Source organism: Neolamprologus multifasciatus, chromosome 7 (assembly GCF_963576455.1).
Source record: "Neolamprologus multifasciatus chromosome 7, fNeoMul1.2, whole genome shotgun sequence".
Lineage (NCBI taxonomy): Eukaryota > Metazoa > Chordata > Actinopteri > Cichliformes > Cichlidae > Neolamprologus > Neolamprologus multifasciatus.
Window position 1 is genome coordinate 4,668,272 of NC_140445.1, and position 23,609 is coordinate 4,691,880.

At 41.7% G+C, this 23,609-nt stretch overlaps 1 protein-coding gene and 1 long non-coding RNA gene across 5 annotated transcripts in view; one reads left to right on the forward strand and one right to left on the reverse strand.

Moving 5' to 3' along the window:
* LOC146513543 (uncharacterized) overlaps nucleotides 1-23,609 on the reverse strand; it is a 543,433-nt gene that overhangs the window by 252,521 nt on the left and 267,303 nt on the right. The window lies entirely within an intron of this gene.
* The window catches only part of LOC146513556 (septin-7-like), a 53,373-nt gene continuing 31,689 nt past the window's right edge, over nucleotides 1,926-23,609 (forward strand). Inside the window, exons 1-2 of one of the 4 annotated variants that reach the window (XM_085165547.1) lie at nucleotides 1,926-2,239; nucleotides 9,804-9,900. In XM_085165547.1, the coding sequence (XP_085021673.1) occupies nucleotides 2,201-2,239; nucleotides 9,804-9,900 (136 nt within the window). In that variant the 5' untranslated portion in view covers nucleotides 1,926-2,200. Of the gene's footprint in view, nucleotides 2,240-9,009; nucleotides 9,338-9,800; nucleotides 9,901-23,609 lie in introns of those variants that run through there. The other 3 variants (XM_085165546.1, XM_085165548.1, XM_085165550.1) reach the window with 3 other exon arrangements.

Here is a 23,609-nt window from a genome sequence, read left to right on the forward strand (position 1 = left end):
TGCTCATAGGGGGTCATATGATTGATGGGTTTTTCTCTGTATGTATTATTGTACTATCCACTGAACAATATAAAGCGCCTTGAGGCGACTGTTGGTGTGATTTGGCGCTATATAAATAAATGCAATTGAACTGAATTGAAAAATGGGCCAAGTAGATATAAACTTAAATGCGTTAAAAAGAGCCATGGCCTCCTTTACTTTCTAAAGAATTAATGGCAGTTTCTTTGTTTTCCACTAGAGTGTGCAACTATCCAAGCCACCACAATACAAACACCTGATCTCAAGCTCTTTTGATTTTCATTGACTAAACTGTCAGAAAGGTTCTGATAAGAAGCTTCAAAGACACACTGCACTTACTTACAGCTTATTGCTTGTGTCTGAGACAAAGAGAGGTCAGCCCTGCTGTTTTTCATTCCACACATCTAATCACTTTGATTTACTGGGTGAATTCAGAGACAACTGGTCTCTTGAGTGCAGCTATGTAAAAGCCCACCCCCCAGCCCCACCCGTCTGTGGGAAGCAGACACCCATACTGGGAGGAGCAGCAGTGAAAATTTATGAAGTAAATGAGAATACAATAGTTGAGTATAAAAGTAGAAGGGCTCTCTGTCTTCCAAAGCCAAAAATGGGAGCTGGTTCCACAGGAGAGGGACCTGATAGCTGAGGGGTCTGCCTCCCATTCTACTTTTGGGAATCTGTTTTTTTTTAATAGTATAGTATAGTAATAATGTTGGCAAAGAGAAGCATGCATGATGTAAAGAGGTTCAATCAGTCCTACCATAGAGCCCTGCAGATCCCCATAAACAACCAGGAATCTGTCAGGTAGTATGAGTGCTTTATGATACTTTAAAATCACTGCAATTGTTTTGTGTACTTTTAGTTACAGACTTTGACAAAATGTAACAGTCACACTATTGTACGGGGCCCCCACTGACCTGCAGCCCCCTTTGTTTGTGGTCCATTGGCCCCTTTCGTAATCTATTCATGAGTGCAGCTAAAAATCACGTAGGGGTGAGCACATGGAAAAATTCCTGTTTGTTATGACATTCACCACAAGACCCTTAGCACTGTGTAATCAAAATGAGAGTTATCCACAAGAATGACGTTACTGAATAAAATGTTAAAAGATTTATTGATTGCTGTTTGCGATTACTAACTCAAGAGCCTGTGGTGGTTCTAAGTACACTTTGTTTCACAGTTTCTCTCACTTCTTTTTGTTGTTCGCTGGTGCTTGGTTAGTGTCCAGGGTTTGTGAAGAAAGCAAATTTTTGCCTCCAGCACATGAAGGCCCCACAAACACAATTAGAGGCCCATCATATTTGTGTTTGGCCAATAGGAAGGCGGATCTGGATTTCTTGCGGGAGGGTCAAGTTAGGAAGACACGGCTAGCGGGATACCGGAAGTTTCGCACCTAAACGTATTAGTTGTCAAAGTGATGCTGTAGGAAGGTTGATTCAGACAAATAGGGAAAGAATAAAATTAAATAAGATTACGGAACTTTGGTACAGCATTCATCAGCACACATCTGATAGGCAGAATCTGTGGTTCATTTTAAATGACTGCTAAAATCTATTATCTATAGGTTAGCGTTTCTTCATAGTTTTGCCCATTATTTGTGCCCTTTTGTTCTTTCTACATGTATAGGCGTCTGTATACAAGAATAAATGAAAAACCCTGTGCTTGACTCTGTGTTTAGATGTATAATTATGTACGCTTATTTGTTGTGTTTTTATCTGTGACAGTGCTGGTGATGTTCAAATAATGCTTGTCTTTTTATTGTTAATATTGCTGTTAAAAAGGATCTAAACTAACAAGCCGATTAGCGGATACTTTTTAAAAATAAAATCCAAAAACACAGGAGCGCCATACACTGTATAGGCGCGCTCCTCGTCTTATTCTGAAATTCCCAACCGGATGTGGCCTTGCATAAATCCCGTTGGTGGTCCGCCTGTGGAAAAGCGACCGTTGGAGCGTTTTCTCTTCACCGTGCTCCCATCCGTTGTGTCCGTCAGCGGCCATATCTACTGTAACCGCATTCATTCATTTTTAGACGCACTGCTATTTTTTTTTGAACCAAAAAACGGCTATTTAGTGAGAAAGCCGTGAGCATCTCGTTGTTTCGTTACCCTCTCGGACGTTTGTCGGTTTATGCCTCGGTGAGTGTCCGTTGAAGGCTGGGTGGTAACAGTTCGGCTTCACGATGATCGAGCGACCAGAAACCGCGGTTCCCAGCATCGCTGTAAGTACACCTCTCTTCACAACACGCCTGTGGCTTTTTCCGCCAAATAAACTTATTATAATAAACTCCTCAACCGTTCCCGTGGGTTTCTGGCTCCGCTGGTATTGACTTGGAGGATTGCAGACCAGGCTCCGTTAAAAAATGTTCCGTTTTAGGGTGATTCAGATTTTTACAAATACCAGCCTTTGACTAAGACGTAATTTTCATCTCCTGGGATATGAATATAATGTGGTGAACACTCCGGCGTTAAATTTGATTGACCATATAATAAGTACTTCACTATATGGCATCATTTTAAAGCGAATCACACCTCCTTCCTCCTGTGTAGCCTCTTTTTTAAAAATGAAGCGATGTTTGAATGACGAACAATGACTTTAATTTGTTTTAATATGTGGAGGTGGATTCTGTGTCAATTTACCTTTTGGACAGCGCAATTATGGTGTTGCTTATAAAACGTCACTGTTTTGAACAGAGCCTGGCTTGAGAGTTCCCATAACAGAGCAGCACGTATCGGGGGGTACGTGGTCTGGTGTCAATTATCGCTGTGTGCACAAAGAGATGGGCTTAGTGGGGTTTACGCGTTACGTGTTTACACAGTTACTTGTCTAATTTTTAAACGCTGCGACTGTGAAACTCAGATCGGTTTGCTTTTCCATGCCAGAGTCCCTTAAAGAAATATCACTTTTTAATATTCTTAACAACAGCTTTGGCACAGTGGCCCTGACCCTCGGGTCAGTGGGGCTGTGGCCTTTTCAGTCCTCTTTATTTGAATCTTGTTGGCTTTGTTCAGGGCATTTCAAACTGACACTTAGATTTAGCAATGAGTCCCTGCTCACCACACAACACAGCACACATTGTATTTCTGCTGCATCTGTTTGTAATCCAGTACGAGGTGATTGGCAGTGACTCCCCCAGGCATAACAGTGTGCACGGTGCTAAAAAAATAATCAAAGAAAACATACATTCACTGCGCTCATATGAATCAACGTTTAAGCGATGCATTATTTAGCACACAATGCATTAATATTGAAGTTGAAAACAGCTGAGGAGGCAGTGAGAGGGCGACAGCATCAGCTGCTGCATGCATGAGGGGGTGGACTTGGCATCACAGATGATGTCAGTGAACCAAGCAGCTACTATCACCACTGGGTTAGACTGGGGGATGGGGTAGTATGAATGGTATGGACTGACTAGCCTTCCTCTCTCATCCCCCATTACTTCCTTCTTTACAGTCCCTTGCCTGTTGCTCAGTTAGTCACTTTCTCGTCAGAAATAACCACACTGCAGCTGTTACACCAATGTGAATATTATGCGGAAATGTGATGTATGCTAGTGCATGCATACTATTTTATTCATGTAGTGTCCCATCGGATCCACAGACTCTCCGCTAACCGCCCACTCACACTTTTTTTGTGAGCTACATGCTGACTGGTTTTCGCTAATACATGCTTCCATATAGTTAAAGATCCACTGCAGTGTGCTGTGTGAGCTACATGGAAACAGATCAACCATCATAGGTGGTATCTTATGTAACCAGTGGCACATTTGGGTGTGGGCAGCAGCTGGAACTTACTCTCATCTGGCAGGCAGCCACACACTTTGGCAGCAGCCCTGTTATGCTTCATTCAAGCAAGGTAATAACAGAGATACACTTACCCAACTTTTTTACTTGTCCGATGCAGTAGAGATGCCTTGGTTTTGGTTATGAGCTGATACTGAGTTCTTATTCAGAGCTAGTGTTAAATTAGTGAGCTGTATACCTCACCACGAGGGAACATTGTTTTCCTATCTTTGTAAAAATAAAATGAACCGAAGACGTCCAAGAATATAAATTGACTGAATGTGGCTTTATTATGAATAATAAATAAATTAAAATCAGAATCACCTGTTTTTTCGCTTTGTTTTTTCTGCATTTGTTTAATTTCAGCACAGCGTGAGAATCTTTATCTGTATACAGCTGATACTTATGGACATGCTAGTCTCTCCTTTCTCTATTCTCACTGTGAGTGTAACGCATCACACACAAACACGTCAGGTGTGCAATGGAGCTCTAAGAGTCGGGTGATGTGAATTATTAAAAATCAAGTTGATCTCATTATGTTACTGTAAGTGTGATTAAAGTTTGCTAGCAAACATTTCTGCTGATTTACACTTCAGAGTGAAATCTTCCACTTAACTGAGGAACCTTCTTAAACAGTTGCCATAACCTGACGTACCTCCCTGGAAGAAGAAATAATAATTATAGCGTCAGTAGGAGTACTCACATATGTCTGGAGGTAGATTACTGAAACTATCCCTAATGGATGTGAGGGAGCGTACTGTGAAGTGCCCCCCAGGGGAAAAAGAAAAATGGCTACAAGAGTGGGGACCCCAGAGGGGGAAGTCCCAGCATTTTATTTATTTCTGTCTGCTGGCAACGTAAATAAAACATCGGGACACAACCACACAGTACTTAACACATGATGCATCAGCATAAATGCCGGCAATGACGGTGTAATTTTGGGCAACGATAGGAAAATGAAATATCGCGATAGAATATGGGAAAACCCGCATGCGTAGTGCCTTTGTTTACATACGCACATGGCGGCCACGCAGAATGAGAAGGGCGAAAGTGGATCGTTGAATGAAATAGATAAACCAGAATTGGTTTGTAAAAATGCTGCAACTTCAGTGGTGGAACTGGTTTAGCTTTCGTCCGTCAGATACACAATTTTTGGTAGAGCATGCTAGCGGGCCGTCGTTATTACCGTGTTGTTTGGAAAATACGGCACACTTAAAATCAATCCTTTGATTTTCTGAAAATCGACAGTGTCCCTTATAATCCTGTGTGAATTCTGGTTGTGTTTACTGACCTCGAAACGATTTTATGTACACGGTGCTCGAAAATCTCAAATGTTTTAGTACGACTTTGCTAAGCTACGAAGCCGCGCCGCTTGATGGATTGTCGGAGCATTACGGCTATTGTAGGCAGGCACCTCGCGGAGTGATACGTACTGTGCTTCAACATAATATTACAGTATTGTGTGTGTATAACCTCTTTTTAAGTTTTGCGGATATTATACATGGTTATGCTGAGGATATGTCGGCCAATTTCCACTGGAAATGCCTTTTGGTTAAACTGTTAGCGAGGAATTTACATTTGCACTGTTACATTTTTATATAACTTTAATGCACATGAAAAAACAGCTGCTTGTTTAAGTGAAAATACATTGATGGGTTTTTTTGCACTAATAAAGTTGTGGAGTTGTAAAGTATTTTGTCTAGTGTCAATTATATCGTCAGTTATATCGTTATCGCAAATTTTCAAATGTATATCGTGATAAATATTTTTGGTCATATCGCCCTGCTCTAGTGAAGGCATTGTCTGACCTTTTCAATCAGCTTGCTTGATTACACTTTGTTGTTCATGTGAGTTAATAAGAAAAGCTGTTGGCAGAGCAGGCGTGAAATGGCAATAAATTACAGGCCTTTTACTCTCAAGTTCCTCCATGCCGCGTTGTCCCTCCTGCTAACAGCAGGTACACTTAAGCATGGCATACTAAAAAGAGATAAATATGAGATCAAACGTAAAAGATTGTAAAATATGGACACAAATCTCCTTATGAAGCTTCCTGGTTCTGAAACCAGATGTGATGAGTGAGGGGTGGATTCCTTTTTCAGAGGTCAGAGGCTGCACAGACTTCTATAGGACCGGAAGTCCATCCATCCATCCATTCGCTTCCGCTTATCCTTTTCAGGGTCGCGGGGGGCGCTGGAGCCTATCCCAGCTGTCGTAGGGCGAGAGGCGGGGTACACCCTGGACAGGTCGCCAGTCTGTCGCAGGGCCAACACACAGGGACAGACAACCATTCGCACTCACATTCACACCTAGTGACAATTTGGACCGGAAGTGTTTTTGCAAAAACAGATACGACTGTTAGGTGTCACCTCTGTTAACCTGTCCACTGTTTCTGCTATTGGTGTTTTGAGTTTGCTTTTCTTTCTAATTACGTGACAAACATGGCTTTCTGTGAGGAACAGACACTCCAAGAAGTTTGTGCTTCACTTCTCCCAAGGTTAAAATGGTAGTATTTAGTGTAATTAGTCTGTTAGTGCTAATTAAAAGTATGGATGTATGTGCTTTTCATCCATGCAGTTTATAGATGTAGCTTGCTAACATTAGCTTCAGAATATGTATTCCAGAACCGGCTGCTGACATCCTCGTAATAACATCCATCTTTCATAAACAGTGTATACACGGTTTATATACGTCTATTCTTCTTTGTATTCTAAAGCAGCCCTTTAGAATTATGAACTGGAAGTGGATATTACTGGCTGCCCTCTTGTCACTGTAGCACAGAGTGATACCCTGGAGCACTTTGCACAGAGATATCCACGGTATATTTGGAGAATGAGAGTCAAACGAGTGGATTAAAGTACTACACTGATGTCCTTCATCATTCCTTTCTTGCTTCTCTATATCTTTGTATCTTCATGCTTACCTGCATTTGCACTTGTGGATGACTATAGCGCACGAGATCAGCGTTCCATGCTTCTTTTTTTCACACAGCTTCACTCAGGCCATGTGGCTCAGATGTGTTTTTCTCTGTTTGGTGCTGTGAAGATCAATGCTGTGTATGTAACACACTCTACTACAGTATTTGTGACTCAGGCATGGAAACACTAGAAAGTGCTTCAGGCAAGTTCAGAGTAGTTAAGCCTGCTGTTGACCTGTGTTCATTGATTATTTGCATAGATTGCTTCCTTTTTCTTTTTTTTCTTTTTTTTGCTGCTGTCTGTGAGCTGTTAATATCCACTGTTGATGGTGGTGTGTAACTTAGAGCTTTCTGAATATCACAGATCTAAGGCTTGTATTGTGTTAATATCAGGTTAGATCTGTGGCAGGAAGTTTCCCCGAGAAACAGGAACCTGATTTGTGTCATTTTTGTAGTTGTAAAATATAGCTACAGCCAGCATGTTGTATAGAACGCTTTGAGTACTCCGGGAGAGTAGAAAAGCGCTATATAAGAATCAGACCATTTATACTTACCATTAATACAATTTATTATAGTGTTTGTCCAGCATTTTAAAAACATGAAACTCCAGGCACATTGTTTTGCTTGTGGAATGGACGCGTCCATTTTGTGACAAATCATCTAGCCCAGCGGTCTCCAACCTTTTTTGCGCCACGGACCGGTTTATGCCCGACATTATTTTCACGGACCGGCCTTTAAGGTGTCGTGGATAAATACAACAAAATAAAACTAGTACCGGTACCGAAAAAAAGATTTATTCATAACACACGTGAAAAGACCCAGGAAAACCGAGTTAACGATAAAAACGATAACAAAATAACGCTGAAAACCGATAAAAACCCTGAAAACTATACATTTCACACCTGAGCCTCAACTCTCGCGGCCCGGTACCAAACGACTCACGGACCAGTACCGGTCCGAGGCCCGGGGGTTGGGGACCGCTGTTCTAGCCTTTGCAGTGACTTAACATAAAACTTAACATAAAAGAGTTTAACATAAAACTGTTGCACTTCAAATATGTCATCAAATTCATTTTTGTAAATTTTCAAGGGTTTGTAAATTTAAGGGTTTGCAGCAGATGACTTAATGCTCCAGAGGAGTTTTTCATAAATGGACACAAGCACTAAAAATGTTAGTAAATGTACTAAAAAAAAGCTGAAATCAACATGGTATGAATCATTTGACTGCAGTCACAAAGAAGCTCTTTTTTTCTGTACCATATCTAAATTTTGTCTCTAAATAATTTGGGACTGATGTAAGTTGATATTTTTGTTTTAGCTCACAGATTTTCTGGCTGCGTTTGTGGCACTTTCTGGTTAATTGAGTGTTGTCGTTGGGTGGGCGGGCAATGTTTACGCCCAAGTTTGTGAATGTGATTACTTGAGAAAGAAGGAATGAGCTTCAAATGTATACCATAGGTGTATGTACTAAAAATCTCACACAAGTTTGAATCTCAGTGACCTCAAAGTCAAAGCCAGAGGTCAAGATTTCTGAAAATCCTGTGATTGCGATAACTCAAGAAGGAACTCACCTAGGATTTAAATCGATACCGTAGGTGATTCTACTACAAACGCCTGTAACTCAGGATTTGCAGCAAGTTGTTGTTGTTTGAATCGTCTTCAGATCTAATGTGGAAAAGAAGTAGATTGGATGGAACAACTCTTACGATATATGACAGCTTGAATGTCAGAGTGCATGATATGACTGTAGATACTAAAGCTAGCAAATGTAATTATAATGGTGGTGTCTGGTTCTGGGTTGGAGGGGCTTAAAGAAGTGCGTCTGAGGTCAATAGTTGATTCAAAAGTAGATGTGGCAGGAAATGGTTAACACTCTCTGTTTCAGTCTTTCTGAGGCATTCTCTGCCTTTTACCAAGAGTCAGCTGGGACAGGTGACACTAGTTACTGACTAGTTCAGTCAAAAACAAGAAATTCAGGAGCAAAACATCTGAAATTGATCGAGTGGTTAAATTTCTGCAATAAAAATAGCTGTTTCCTACACTGGCAATGATGCAGTCCATTTTGAAAATTCAGTGGGCTCAGGGCTCGCAAAATCGCTAGCCCGACGTCCCGGAGCTAGCGATATCTTCGGTTGGGAGACCAAAATCTATCTCAGCCCCGCCTGTCGGGCTATATGATAACCCGACGGGTGGGGCTGAGATAGATTTTGGTCGCCCGACCGGAGATATTGCTAGCTCTGGGACGTCGGGCTAGCGATTTTGCGAGCCTTGGGGCTAATTTTCCAAATGGTTCCAGAAAGACAAACGCACAAATTTTGACACTTTTATAAAAATGGTTAAAGTGTTTATGATGTTTATTTAACCTCACATCAGGGTTTTGGACGGAGAAAGGGCTGCTGACGTTAGCTGTGGGTGGTTTTTAACCCCCAGCAGACCTCTCAGCGCTGCACTTTCCATCAGTGCCACGCCTGGCAGCCTCAGAGGTCAGCAATCGATGTGTTTGGAGGGCGGGGTTTTATTTTGACAGCAGGCTGGGAGATACGGAGAGCTAGAGGGAGATCAGTGATCCGGCCTGCCTTCAGTACGACCGGTCCTTCATGCGGGACATGATGGACACGATTCACGTAGGATCTTCTTCCTTTGCTCGTCTTCATTCTCTTTGTTTGTGTGTTCTTGTGTTTATTGAGGAAATGATTGGCCTCGTGTTTTGGTGTTTTCCACTTTCATTTTTCGTGGACTTTGACAGAATTGACTCGACTTCCTCTTTCCATCGAAGAGAAAACCTGTTATTTCTCTCTTCTTCCACTCACTTCTGTTCCCCTTATAGCAGTCTTTATGTATTGAACCCAGCTGTACTTCATCTCTTAGAGCCTCTGCCACTGTAGCACAGAAAGATTCTAGTAACAGGTTTACAAAAGCAAGATTTGTGTCACCTTGTGTGTCCAAATCCAGCTGTTTGTCTTAACAGGTGCATAAAGCTCCAGCTATTCCAAACATATATTTATTCTGATGCGTGTTTAAGAGTCTGAGTGTGTTATTGATTCATGCTGTTGATCTCTGTGACAGAATGTGTGTTTTTTGTTTCAGCAGCGGAACCTAGAGGGCTACGTGGGTTTCGCCAACCTCCCCAACCAGGTGTATCGGAAGTCTGTCAAAAGAGGGTTTGAGTTCACATTAATGGTTGTAGGTAAGTTGGAAACATCAACACCTTGACTGTAAGTGAGGACACTCATGTGCATGTTTGCTTCTATTGTGTGTACACCTGCCACTGCTGCGTGCATGAGTCACCAGCACAGGTTCAAAGACAGTAAAACATGTGCGGCATCCCATACATGTCACATTCAGCTGCTCAGGATGAAGTTGACAGTTTAAAAGGCAGTTAAAGGCTTCAAGGTGTTGTTCAGTGATGAAGAAAGTGTGTCTGTCACTTTAGTAAAAGATGGATTTCCACAGTTTCCCACAAGGGTTTTCTCACGTTCCTCTGGCAAGGACGCACAATGACACATCAGTGTGTTTTTGGATGACTTTGTTTGGAAAGTAAGCTGCAGGATGTCGGGCGCAAAATGTGGCTAACTGCATTACAGAGCAGGGGAAGTGGACAGGGGAGTGGTGGAACAATGGCTTGGATTGTCTATATAGATCTGAAGCAGAAGGTGGTCCACGGTTATTTTGATTGTAACAGATACGACTTTTACTTTTGTTGTTGTTGTAAATATGTCCTCCATGTTTGTTCAGCTGTCACACATTTTGCTATGTGTTTTTTACATAATGCTAAATATGTAAAAGGTCACTTTTTCACCAGCCAGTGCAATCCTAGCTTGGGCATATATTCAAATTTGTTTCTACTGTAATAGCCGTGTGGCTAGTTTGCTAGCTTCTATAACTTAGCTACACATCTGTCTGGCAGTAGGTGTTTTATTGCTGATTCTTTTCTATCTTTATACTGATTCTCAGATACAATATACTGTGTATATACAGCAACAGGACACTAGAATATAATGACATGCAACAGCACAACAACAGTGCAGAATAATGTTTCTCATCACTGCCAGTCTTCAATAAAACATCCACATGCCTTATCTGTTCGCTTCAGTTTCTCTTGTTTTGCATACTTCTTTGTCAGGAGTGTTAGTTTGTCTCTCCGCGTTCTCCAGCTTTATTACCCCATCTCTAACTCTAAAGTAAATAATAGCATCTGACGTTAGTGCTTAGCTCTGTGTAGCCGAACTTCCTTATTTGGCCACAACAGGGAAATGAAACTTACAATATGAGTCGATCTTAAAGGAAAAATTCCAGAATTTTGGGGAACGCTCTTAGTGGCTTCCTGAAAAGGAATCGTCTTTAGCAGACTGAAGAATGGACTCATTTCTAATTTATAGGAACTAAAAGCAAGTCAATATTGGTAACCAATCGCTGTTGCTCGGTTTTGCTACTGATTTGACTTTTGGGGGGAAAATATTTCTTGTTGTGCTTTAGAAATATTCTGTTTTTGTCTTAAACTGAACGACTTTTAAAATGTTTTAAGAGGTCATAAATCTTAATGTGTAGCCTGTGGTGACCCCGAGCTGTTCAGTGAATGGAGAGAGACATTAACGTAAAGAGGCGTCCACTCATTATTGTCTCAGTCTGGGGTTTTAGTTTCCTGTTTAGTAAACAGCCACTGAGGAGGAGCAGTCGAGTGACGGTTTGGGAGAGGGCCACAGAGATCCACAATCAGCACCATCCTGTTTCAGGGTTTCTCACACGCGGGCCCCTCTGTCGCGTATCAGATTTCTTAGTATGCAGCAGTATATAAATTTCACACATAACTAGCGAGCACGTTTTAAAGAGAAAGTTCAGTGGAAAGTTTCTCAGCTGCAGTCTGTTCCTGTATTCATCACACTGTTGTCTGAAACTCTTGTTTTATTTAAACGGCACAGACACTGATCACAAATTCTAGTACATCATGTTTTACCTGATTTATCAGGGTTACTGGTAAAAAATTGCATCATAATTATCATTTTTGAAATCTTAAAAAGAAAACAAACAAAAAAAGAAAAAAATACATCTTATTAATACTTCTAATTAGGATTCAGTTACACAGGAATACTTGTGTTGGTTTTGGGGACGAGGCTCTGAAGGCGAAGAATCACAGGGAGGTTTTAGGTATGGTACTGCATACACGCACTGCAGAAAAAAATGTGACAGGAAGGACCTGCTGAGACTCTGGATTAATCCATAGTGTTGCTGAAACAGCAACTAGTGTGTTTCTGTCTACCCAGATAAAGAGCTTAACGGGTTAAAAGTACCAATTAAATATGCAGGGCCACGTGTAATTGTGAAGTTGGCTCATGCAGCTTCAACACTTTTTGCAGCTTCTGTTGTTGTATCTGTTAACATAATCAAACTGCGTTTTTTTTCTTTTCTTTTGTCATGTTAGGCGTTTACTTCTACTGTTACCCTGAACAGATTTCCAGAGCAGTAGGTTAAACATTTGCGTCTGCATCATAAAATGCGGACTCGACCAAATATGAGGCTCATAAAAGTCACGATGACAGAACAATGTATTTTAATGGAGAAGTTGCAGAGGGGGGAAAAAAGGAAATACCAGTGTTAGAAAGACAGACAGAAGAGCTGATTATGTTTTGACTTGACGAGCAGCCAACTGGAGCTACAGTCTAAGACTAAAGGTTGGCTTCAGTTCTGCTGTACTTGGCATTGTTACGAAGTGTGAAAGCTCAGCTGGCCTCTGAGGCCCTGCATTGTTCTGCCGCACTTTTGGAAAGACAGATGGTGAAATATTAGACGACTGGGCTGATGCCTGCAGCTCACTTGCTCAGATTCCAGTAGTGCAAGCAAGCGCTTGAGCTTGTTGTTAAGAAACAAAGAATTTTAAGTAAATATTACACTGTTAATCTGTTAACTACTGCAAGAGATTTTTTTTTAATGAAATTCAGTTTTTAATTTGGGGAATAAAGGAAAAATAAATCTCTCCTCTGCTCTCAGTTTCACCTTGAGTCTTTTTTTCTGTTTTGTTTTGTTGTTTTTTTTCCCCACAGATCATAGGAGAGAGGGGTTAAAATAACCTTACAGTTAACAGTTATTTGTTACTTGCAATTTTTGATAAGATAAGACTTTATTGATCCCACAACAGGGAAATTTTTTGCGTCACCTCAGCTCAGGTACAGATATCAGAAGGAAATACAAAAATACAAGTACAGTACAATCAATGAAAAAAAAAGTAAGACTATACACTACAGCGGGGCGATAGAACGATAACGATATGTATTGCGAAATAACTTTTTCTCGATAGAAAAGTTAAACTATTGCGATAGGCCTCACCGCTCTTGTCCTCTTTAAAAAAAAAAAAAAAAAAAAAAAAAAGAACAGCCAATCCGAATTAAGTAGCGCAGAGCCGAACCAATCACAGCCGCAGCGTCACTCACGTGACTTGTTACGTACAGCATAAGTGCCAAGCCGCACATGTGTATTTGTTTTGGGAAGCAGCCAGCCGCCGTGCCGCCCGGGTAATGGAGGAAATGAGTGCGCCGACTAGAGAAAAATCAACCGAGAGCGTGACCGAAGGTTACCGAAGAGAAAACAGATGATGGTTCCAATGCCGGAGAGATTGTCGAATGGAAGAGCCACAGAAGTTCCATAGTGTGAAGGTATTTCGGCTATTTCAAGTCTGACAAAAAACAGAGTAGCGCGCACTGTAAATTGTGCCGAAAGCAAGTCTGGAAATACAATAAGCCGGTGCATGCTCAATCTCTGACTGGAAGCGCTAATTCGTCATTCGGCTTTTGTCAGACTAAAGTAACTGTTAAAACTGTTTGAAAATCTCAGCTATACAATAAGGAGAGATTGAGAATTTCCCTTTAGTTCTAAGTTTATTTGATATTGACAAAAGTTAGTCAATTTTGTCTGTTCTTCTGTAAAACAAACTAAGATTTATTTTTAGAATTAATATTTTGTTTCTAAGTGGAATTGACAATTTAGTCTGTTTTGTTTGTTCTATTTTGAAACTTAAACGCTTTAGCAGCTGCCTTTTGTGTAGTTTGCAATATTTGCCTTTATTTATCTGAAAAAGTCTCATGTTCCTTAAGTACATCTACCCTGTTGAACTTATTATGGGAAATAAATATTTAAATCAAAACAAGCTGCTGATTATTTCACATTTTACTTGTGAGCAACGGCACATTTAAATCTTACAAATATAGTTATTTGGCTTATATCGTGATATATATCGTTATCGCCTGAAATGAAAAAAAACATATCGTGATATGAAAAAATCTCATATCGCCCAGCTCTAATACATATGTATACATATACATACACATATACCTGCACATGTCCGTACACATGGAAGGTCCATTATGCATGAAGTGGTGACCGTGGATGTTCACAGTGTCCAGTGACTTATGACATCGTGATTGAGGAGTTATAGAGTCTAACTGCTGTTGGGATGAATGATCTGCGAAAGCCCTCCTTCCTGCAGCGAGGGTGTTTCAGTCTCTGACTAAAGGAGCTGCTCAGCCCACTCACATACTCATGCAGTGGATGATGTGGGTTGTTCACGATGGATGTCAGCTTTACTAACATCCTCCTCTCGCCAACCACCTCCACAGACTCCAGGGGACATCCCAGCACGGAGCTAGACCTCCGCACCAGTTTGTCAATCCTGCTCCTGTCCCTGTCCGTGCATCCACTCCCCCAGCAGGCCACTGCATAGAACAGGGCAGATGCTACCACAGTGTCATAGAATGTCCTTAACAGAGTCCTGCAGACTCCGAAGGACCTCAGTCTCCTCAGCAGGTGGAGTCGACTCTGGCCCTTCTTCTACAGGACGTCTGTATTTGTAGTCCAGTCCAGTTTATTGTTGAGGTGAACACCCAGGTACTTATAAGAGTCCACTATCTCAATGTCTTTCCCCTGGATGTTCACCGGTGTTGTAGGGGGTGACTTCCTCCTGAAGTCTATGATCATCTCCTTTGTCTTGCCGGCGTTGATTTGGAGTACGTTGGTCTCACACCAGCCAACAAAGTCACCGATGACCCCCCTGTATTCCTGATCATTCCCATCTGTTACGCATCCAATGATGGCTGTATCATCTGAGAACTTCTGTAGATGGCAATCGTCCGAATTATAACAGAACTCTGAAGTGTAAAGGCTGATGTTGAGCTGTCTAAAATCACAGACCCCCAGCTATGCAAAGTCAGGATAAACTGGCGACAGTGCAAGAGTGAAGAGATATTAGAAGCTCCTTCTGGAACAGTAATGTTAAAGTCACACCAGGCAAAGACACTGCCACCTTTTTCCACAATGTCAATGTAAATCCACAGTGGAGTAAAGCACTATTCTATTGATTTCAGTGTATTGAAAATAATTTTTGTAAAGTGTTAGTTTGGACTTGCTTTAGAAACTTGATGGTTGGAGGACTGACACAGAAGATAAGCACTTTATGGGTAAGTTTTAAATGACCCAACCCAAAAAACTAAGTTGTGTGTTACATGTCTTGTGTGTGTCAGGCCAGGAAGCAGCTCTGTTTGTTCTGCTGTCAGTCAGGGACGCCACCAGAAACTGCTCTTCTCTCTCTCTCTCTTTTAAAGTCTTCTGTCCTCTCAGTTCTTTCTCCTCTCTGTCGAACTCTGTCTTTCCCTTCCCAGTCCTGCCGCTCACCGAGGGGGTTGGTGGTGGGAGTGCTTCCTGCCTTTTTGTCCAGCTGGCAGATTGAATAGGAACTCCTGGAAAGATTAGCAAGATCCAGCGCCAGTGCAGAGAGCTGAACAGAGCCGGGAGTCAGACGCGAACTGAGGAGAGCTCAGAGGAGAGGGGAAGCGATGCCTGTTTCACGCTGCTTCTGATGCCTAACAAGGCCACTACTTACCAGCATCGCTCCTCTGCTTTCCCAGAGCTGCTCAGGAGGAGAGCACATCAAAAGCCCTTTAAGAGTCTGAACTCAGGAGTGGCGAAGTTTGATATGAGCTAACGTAGATGGGTTTAAAAGCGTCCCACAACAAAGTTCTCCACATTCTCAGGTCGCAGCTTCTCGCATGGTTTCAGCTGCTTATAATAGGAATCCATGAAGCAAATTAAGTCGCTTGTTACTAGTGGTCAGTGGCAGTGACTGAAGCAGATGGATGAGCCTGAATCTCTTTAACAGATCAAAAGCGGTATCTGCCTCACTGATCCGCATCGTAAAACTGTTTGCCTGTGTGTCCTGCTGTCTCTGCCTTTGTTGTTGTGTTCCTCTAAGCCTGTGTGTAGTAACGCCGTGCAGCACGCGTGTCCAGATAAGACCGTCTGCAGGCTTTGGATTGACCGCCTTGCCTACTGACCTTGCAGAAGGCAGTGGTTGAAAGACAGCTTTGGGCCGGTTAATCTGCTGGCTTAACCAGATGCATTGATAGACAGTAAACACGCACACATTCACTCACACAATAATGATGTTAGCTCTTATTAAGAACCCATTTATTCATGCAATTTACCAAAAAGACAGTCATGTGGAAACGATGCACTGTCCCGCAGGTTCAGGTCACGTGCTTCAGTTTGTGCTCCCGTCAGTCAAATCAAACATTTGGTTTGGTTGTGGCTGTCAGCTGAGGTCATTTTATTATTATTGACACTGCTAAAAGCAGGTTGAACATGCTTACCTGGCTTTGCTAGCCAAACGGCAGCAGTCCAGCTAAGTGGTCATGTGCAGGTAATTATTAACTTGATAGGTCAACCCAAGTTTTCCAGTCTACCTCAAAGCACCTTTATAGCAGAGGCCTAGTGTTTGCAGCATATGACCAGTTACAAATATGGACCAGTCTCCTGGGAGTAGAATGGTAGATTTTACAAACTAATCTCTAATATTAGCAAAAGAAATCACAGCGGTCGCTGTGGCCCGAAGTAGGAAGGTATGAGTTTGTTGATGGGAAACCCACTGTATCACTGTGTTGTCCCCCTTTGTTTTTCATTCCTCTTTCCCCTCACCCACTAACCAGTAGAGGTGGGAATCACCATACATCCCACGATACGATATTATCACAATACTTAACGCACGATACGATATTATTGCGATTTTTTTTTTTTTTAAATATTTTGCGATATTCAGATTCTGTACATAAAGGTAAACTTTATCAATATTCATTTTATCTAATATCAAAGTCTCACACTCAGTCGTTCTCTCATTTCAGTTTTATTGTTGACAAACTGAACGGTTTGTATTACAGTCTAGTCCAACTTAACTGAATCAACCATCTGGTACAATTATAGCTATTCTGAACTATGCAGTTTATGACAACTATGCAGCCCCTTCAGCAACTGAAGAATTTGAAAGTAAATTAAAACAAAATATAATTTTACATTAAATAAAAAAGTTTTAAACTTAATTAAAATAAAACATGTCTTAAATGAAAATAAGTAAACTGTCATGTTTATTGCTGCCAAAAACAAGTTAAACACATTTGGACAGTGAAGGAATGTCAGGATTCTTGCTCAGAAAAAGGATCAACATGCTCTGAAGTCAGAGCACAAAAACCTTTTTTGCAACGAAATATCGATTTCTGCTGTCCCTGTATCGATACATTATTAGCAAACAAAATATCACCATACTACACAGTATCGATTTTCCCCCCCACCCCTACTAACCAGTCACAGCAGATGGCTGCCCCACCCTCAGCCTGGTTCTGCTGAAGTCTCTTCCTGCTAAAAGGGTTTTTCTTTCCCACTGTTGTAAAGTACTTCCTCATCATTTCGTTGTTGGGGATTTCTCCCAAACATTGAGATACTGAGAACATAGAGACTAGTATCAAATGTAAATAGTTTAACAGTGAAGCTCTTTAGCTAAATCGAAGTAAATAAATGAAAACGATGACGTCAGTAGATAAAGATGGGACTTGTTCTAACACTGTCATGTTTTCATGGGAAAAGTATAATTGAGCTGTTGTCCCTTTGACATGTTCCTACAGGCACAATTAATCACTATAGCGATGCTTGCATCACACTGTGTATGTGACTGTAGTGCATGCAGGTTTGCTGCACCACTGTTTATTGGCTCAGCAGAATGGAAGTGAGCAACCGTTGGTGGTAACACCTGTGCTTTTCCTGCTCTGACAAGCCAAAGTGATTGCTGGGAAACCCTGTAAAGCACCACACGAAGAAGCAAGACTGAACTATGATGTTATTTCTTATTTAATTCAATTTTGACCTAAAGATTTATTCTGAAATGTCTTGGATTTAAACATATAATTGCAGTAATGTATATAATATTCAAACATCCTGCTGTTGAAAATATTTGGAGCCAGAGACTGTATGTAGATGGAGTTTGATGTTTGCATTTTGGCCATAGAGACACCTATCTAATGGTAACATAAGTGTCTAAAGCACTTAGGCACTTGGAATCATTTCTCTAAGTTGTTTTGGGCGTTGCTCCTTAGGCATTCTCCCAAAGAGAGTGCTGGCAAACTCAGTACAAACATTAAGGGGATTTTGTGCTCCATCTGGTCCAGAAATGTCTCTTCCTGTAGTTGGAGGCTACGGGAAAAGACATAAAATATGAGCTGCTTTTTTCATTCCTAGTTCGTCAAATCCAGACAGGGAGTTGAAATGGATGATTAAATTGTACAGGTGTTGCTTTTATTGTGCCTGCACATCATGTAAAATCGATTCAAGGCTACACACAGCTGTGCTTCACGCTTGTAAAGGAGGCACCCCGGACTGATGGGTTCTCTCATAGGTCATACTCGAGGAGCATCAGGCGACAGCTTCAACGGCAAATTCCTCAAGCTTCAAGGTTTCCTGTTTGGCTTTTCAGCCTCACAGGTGTTCGTTTCTTAAAGGCACAGTGTCCTATTTTGGATATCGTGGTGCAGTTTACATTTCTCTTGGTTTTTTACCAGTACTTCTACTGGTCATCACAGAGGACACAGAAACATGTAGTGAGAAAGGTCCTGCGGTTTCAAGAGTACATGATGGTTCCCTGAAACGCTGCTGTTGTTTCTCTGAGCAGGCTGAAAGTTGCAGAATGATGTCACACTCTCAAGTTCAGTTTTTTCCAGCCTGATCTCCGTCCTGGATCTGTGTTTGTGTGATATGCATTTAGCCAACCGTGTTAGAGCAGGACGGCGGTCTGTTTACAAACCTGCCTCAGCGCCTCTGGGCGCATCACCCAGCGCATTCACTGCTCGCTACTCTGCGTACGCGTGTGTGTCGGTGCGACCGGCTGGGGTCGCGCACATGTGCGTGTTCATGCATGCTCAGTCAAACCACTGCAGGCAGGCCTCGTTTCGCTCATTCTTCCCCTCCGCCGTGCTCCCGTTCCCTCCGTCTCTATTTCGAGACGCACATGCCTGCTGTGACCCAGCACGTGCCGATTCTGTCAGATTTAGTCTTGGGCTCGGCGGATCGCAGCGCTACACGCCCTTTTCTAAATTTAAAGCGATGAAATCAGACGAAAGTGTGCTGCGCCCATTCGCTGCAGTCAGACTGGGTGCTGACACAGTTTAGTTTGGGCTCTGGATCTCTCAGTCTGCTAAACTTGCAGATCTTTATCATTTGCCAATACACTGACCTTTGCCCCTGTTTGGCCCCCTGTTACAGTTAGTCCCACTGAGCCTCGCGAGTGACTGCACTTTTCCAACTCTCCTCATATGCCTGTCTGTCCGGCTGTTCTTTCCTTTACACCACTAGGTTTCCCAGATATCCCGTTTTCACACGTTCTGGTTGAGGCCTCGCACATGTCTGTTAGAGGTGTATGCGTGTTTGTGCTGTGTGTTAGTTAGCAGGCCTGTCAGGATGTTAGGAGGCCAGCTGCAGCCTCAGGGCAGAATGAGAGAAGCTGAGATCCAAAGAGAGAAAGAGGAGGAGGAATGTCAGGAATCCCGTGGGAAAGCCACGCTGACCATTTGTATGTTTGTTTGTTTTTGTCTCTCTAGCAGTCCAGCCTGCCTTAACTCAATGAACACATGTTTAATATGCAGGCCTTTTAGTAAGTACATTAACTCTGCAGGTATGCCACTGGTACCTGGGCAATAAATGCTCAAATCATCAGTCAATAGATTACCCCGTGAATGAGTCCAAAAACCTGGAAATAAGTTCAGGATTTTGGAGTCCCGATGCCTCCCCTTGAAGTCTTAGATATTGCTGGATATTCAGCATCATCAGGCACAGCCACTCACCAGCGGCGGAGGTATTAAATTCATGACTGTGGTGTACTTTGGCAAAGTATGGCCCACGGCATAAATAGACCCACAGACCGTCTCAGTCAGCAACATTATAAAAACTGGCCCCAAAATCAGTAGCAGGATAGTGCCAAGGTAGCAGTCCAGTATTGAGCAACTGGCATTGTAGGGTAGTTTACATATTTACATTTAGGTGTAAGAGTTAAAGATTCTGGTATCACTGAAAAATAAGCAACCTTTAAATGATGATAGAGGAGAGATGACAGCAGGGACAGAGGAGAAATGGGGCCAACAGGCTGGGCTGGAGAGAGATGGAGAGGAAGAGAAACAGCAGGGAAGAGCTGTGGGGGTCAGCCATCCATCACTGAAGTTTAGGTCACTAATCTATTTCCAGAGAGCTGGCACTGCACTTCAACTTGTCATGTGGAACCAATATTTAATTAAAGCTGCACGAGGAAGGCTAATTGGGACGGACCTGCCTTTAGGGGAGGTTTAGGCTGTGGCAGTAACTAAAACAATCAGAAGAATGGAGCTGTCATTTTCAGCTTAGTCTTTCACCTCTGCTGTGTAGAGCTGACATTTCTGCAGTGTGTTGGCTTTATTTGATGAGTTTCCTACAATAAAATAGAAAAAAGAAGCAAATATTGCAAATTCTCTCTAAATATTCACTCTTGGCTCTAAATATTGATTCCCTGCAGCTTTGATCCACACACATGGGTGTTGCCATTCATTTGAATGTGAGTTGAGCCCAGCTGCCTGCAGTGTTTGCGCTCATCGTTAAAGTGTTTGTGAGGCCTGTTTGGTTTTGTCGAGCCAGCGTGATGTTTGCTGAGGACCCACTGAAATGTTAGCACAGAGTCTCAGCAATTTTAGGTGAGCTGTGTGAAGAGTTCCATCTTTACTTGTGACGCACCTCATTGTCACATCTGCCCCTCAGGCTGGACAGACCACAGACGGAGGCTGCCAGGAAGAGAAACTGAAACCTCTGACCTCTGACTTTTTTCTGTCCACAAATGCCAGAGGACACTGCTTTCACACAGGCTGAACAGCCTGATAAAATTGTAGAAAAATTTTGTCGGATTGTGTGATATGGAGGGTCAAATATTTGTCTACCTACAACAACTACTGTACGGTGATTCTGCCTCACATTGTCTGGCAGGATGAGTTGAATGGAGTGTCTGATTGTGCAAAACACGTGGCAATACTGCTTTATCAGTATCAAGATGTCATTTCAGCTTCATGCATAACAATTAGAGATGCAACAATACCAATTTTTTCAAACCGATACGATACCGATACTTGGATCTGAGTACTTGCCGATACAGAGTACAAAAAACAATACTTCTACCACACACACACACACAAATACAATGAATTGGAAGACAGGTTTTATTATATTCCCTGCCGATAAAAAATAAAATCTTAATAAAATGACCACAAAAAAATTTCAAGTGAAAAATAAGCACTTCTGTTAAATTACTGCAGAGTCTCCACATTGTAATTTTACAAAATATCACTGAACTATTGGCACTGTCTCGAGCTTTCAGAATAATAAATAAACACTTCTGTTTGGAATAAAATAAATACAAATTAGGTTTGAGAATAAAATAAACTTTTAAATTACTGCAGAGTGTCCATATTGTAAACAAACAAACAAAATAATTATTATTAAATAAATAATAAAATATAAAAAATTATAAAATAAATAATAAATAAAATAATAATTGGGCCCCTAGTGGCCAATCTAAAAAAACTACAACAGAAATGACAAGCCACCCTCTGATTAATGAAATAAGTTGGTATCGGTTCATGGTATCGGTTAACTTTTACGAGTATGAGTACACACACATTTTACAGTATCGGCCCCGATACCAGTATCGATATCGGTGCATCCCTAATAACAATAACTGTTTAGTTCCTTGTATGAAGTGCATCCATCACACAATAGGCTCTGGATACGCTGTTTGCACCAAAACATTAGTGCCTGACTAACAAAACCAACTGACGCAATGAAGATTCAACTGGATTCAGAGCTGCAGACTGGCAGCACTGAGTTCCCAAAGGACATGCATTCTTTTCCACATAATAACATTTTCTCTGTGGCGGTGGGATGCGCACAAAAAAAGGGACATCAATTTTTTTATTGAATTATTAACCGAAAACTATAAACACAGAGAATGATTAAAGCAGTTAGTGCAGTGAGGGGACAGACTCCAGCGCTGTCAGCTTAAAGTGCAGCTGGTGATGGCATGCTTGCTAGCTTAAAAAGATGTTTCTTCAAATGAGTGAGTTGGGCGTGGTGTAGCAGAGGAAGCTGCAACAGACAAACTGGATTCCCAACTCACGTCATTGTCAGAATGTCTATCATAGCTGAGCAAATGCACACAGGGGCGACCGTGGGGTTAAGAGGGGGTAAAGAATGCAATCCAGCAGAGCATTACACCCTCTCGGCGTAGCCTGATGATATGCAATGAACCCATGCAGATTTAACCCCCAGCAGGTGGTTTGTTTAGAGGATGAAAGGAGTCCTACGAGGGAAAAATGATGGAAAACTTTGAGCTGAAACCTTTTATTAGGGTCTTTGTTTTTAAAGCTTCTGACATGTAATGAACACTTGGTTTGTTGTCAACGGTTTGCAAAAAGAAAGTATTTGAATGATACAGGAGCCTGAGACTTTTTACAGCAGACTTTACTTTTAGTGGACGTTACTGGAAAATTGCTTATCAATCAAGAATTACTGGAGCAACATCTGACTCACATTAAAATGGAAATACTCCAGCTTCCTGTTTTCAGGCTGCACACAGATGCTGTATGTAAGAGCTCAGTGGACTGCCAGCACTATACACGGTTTTCTCAGCCGCTCCTTTCAACACAGATTTAAAGTCAGAGGCGGTGATTCAGCACGCTTTGATAGTGACGTTGATATTCTGTTTGGTCTGTTTAGAACCAGTATTGATATTTGATTTTGTCTTTAAATGGAGTTGAAAATTCAGACCAGTCAGTCTATATAATGACACAGAAACGCGGTATACATTTGGATCAGTTCTCAGTTCTACCCAAAGCATTTTTTTAAATATGTAAATGGTGTGAAAAATACCTATTTCTATACTAATAACTAGGACTGCCACGATTACGTCGACTGTCAGAATTGTCGACGACTGATTTAATAGTCGAGGCGTCGTTTGAAGCTTTGTAAGATCACAAAAGCCGCAGGAATAAGTAGTAGGATTTAAGAGTGTAATAACGGACTGAAACAGAAGATGGCAGCACTGCATGTACAAGGATGCCAGCTGCCGTTAAACCCCGAAGAAGAAGAAGCTGTGTCCCAGAATTCATAGCGCAGCCCAGCTCAGTTTCCAACAATGGCGGCAGCTAGTTAGTTTTAATATTACTCTTATTATTCTTTCTGGGTCACAAAATAAACGTTTAACATATTTTCAGGCGAGAATGTAGCTGTGTAAACCTCAAATATCTGCTCAGTTTATCAAGACACCACATATTTCCAAAAGCGCTCCGACGTTTTCGGAGACGTCTGTTACCCACTAGCTCAATAGCTAGCTGGGGGCAAGCCTCATTAGAGCCCGTGAGAACACCGGACTCCCGGCAAATCGTTTTCAAACCCACCGCCGTCTTTCGCTACTCAGGTTAAACATATATAAGTGACTTAGATAACTTAAGAATGTTATTGTTTGGCTTTTTTTCAGTATTTTATTTGTTCCTGAGTAAATCGGTTTGGCTGAGATTAAAGTTA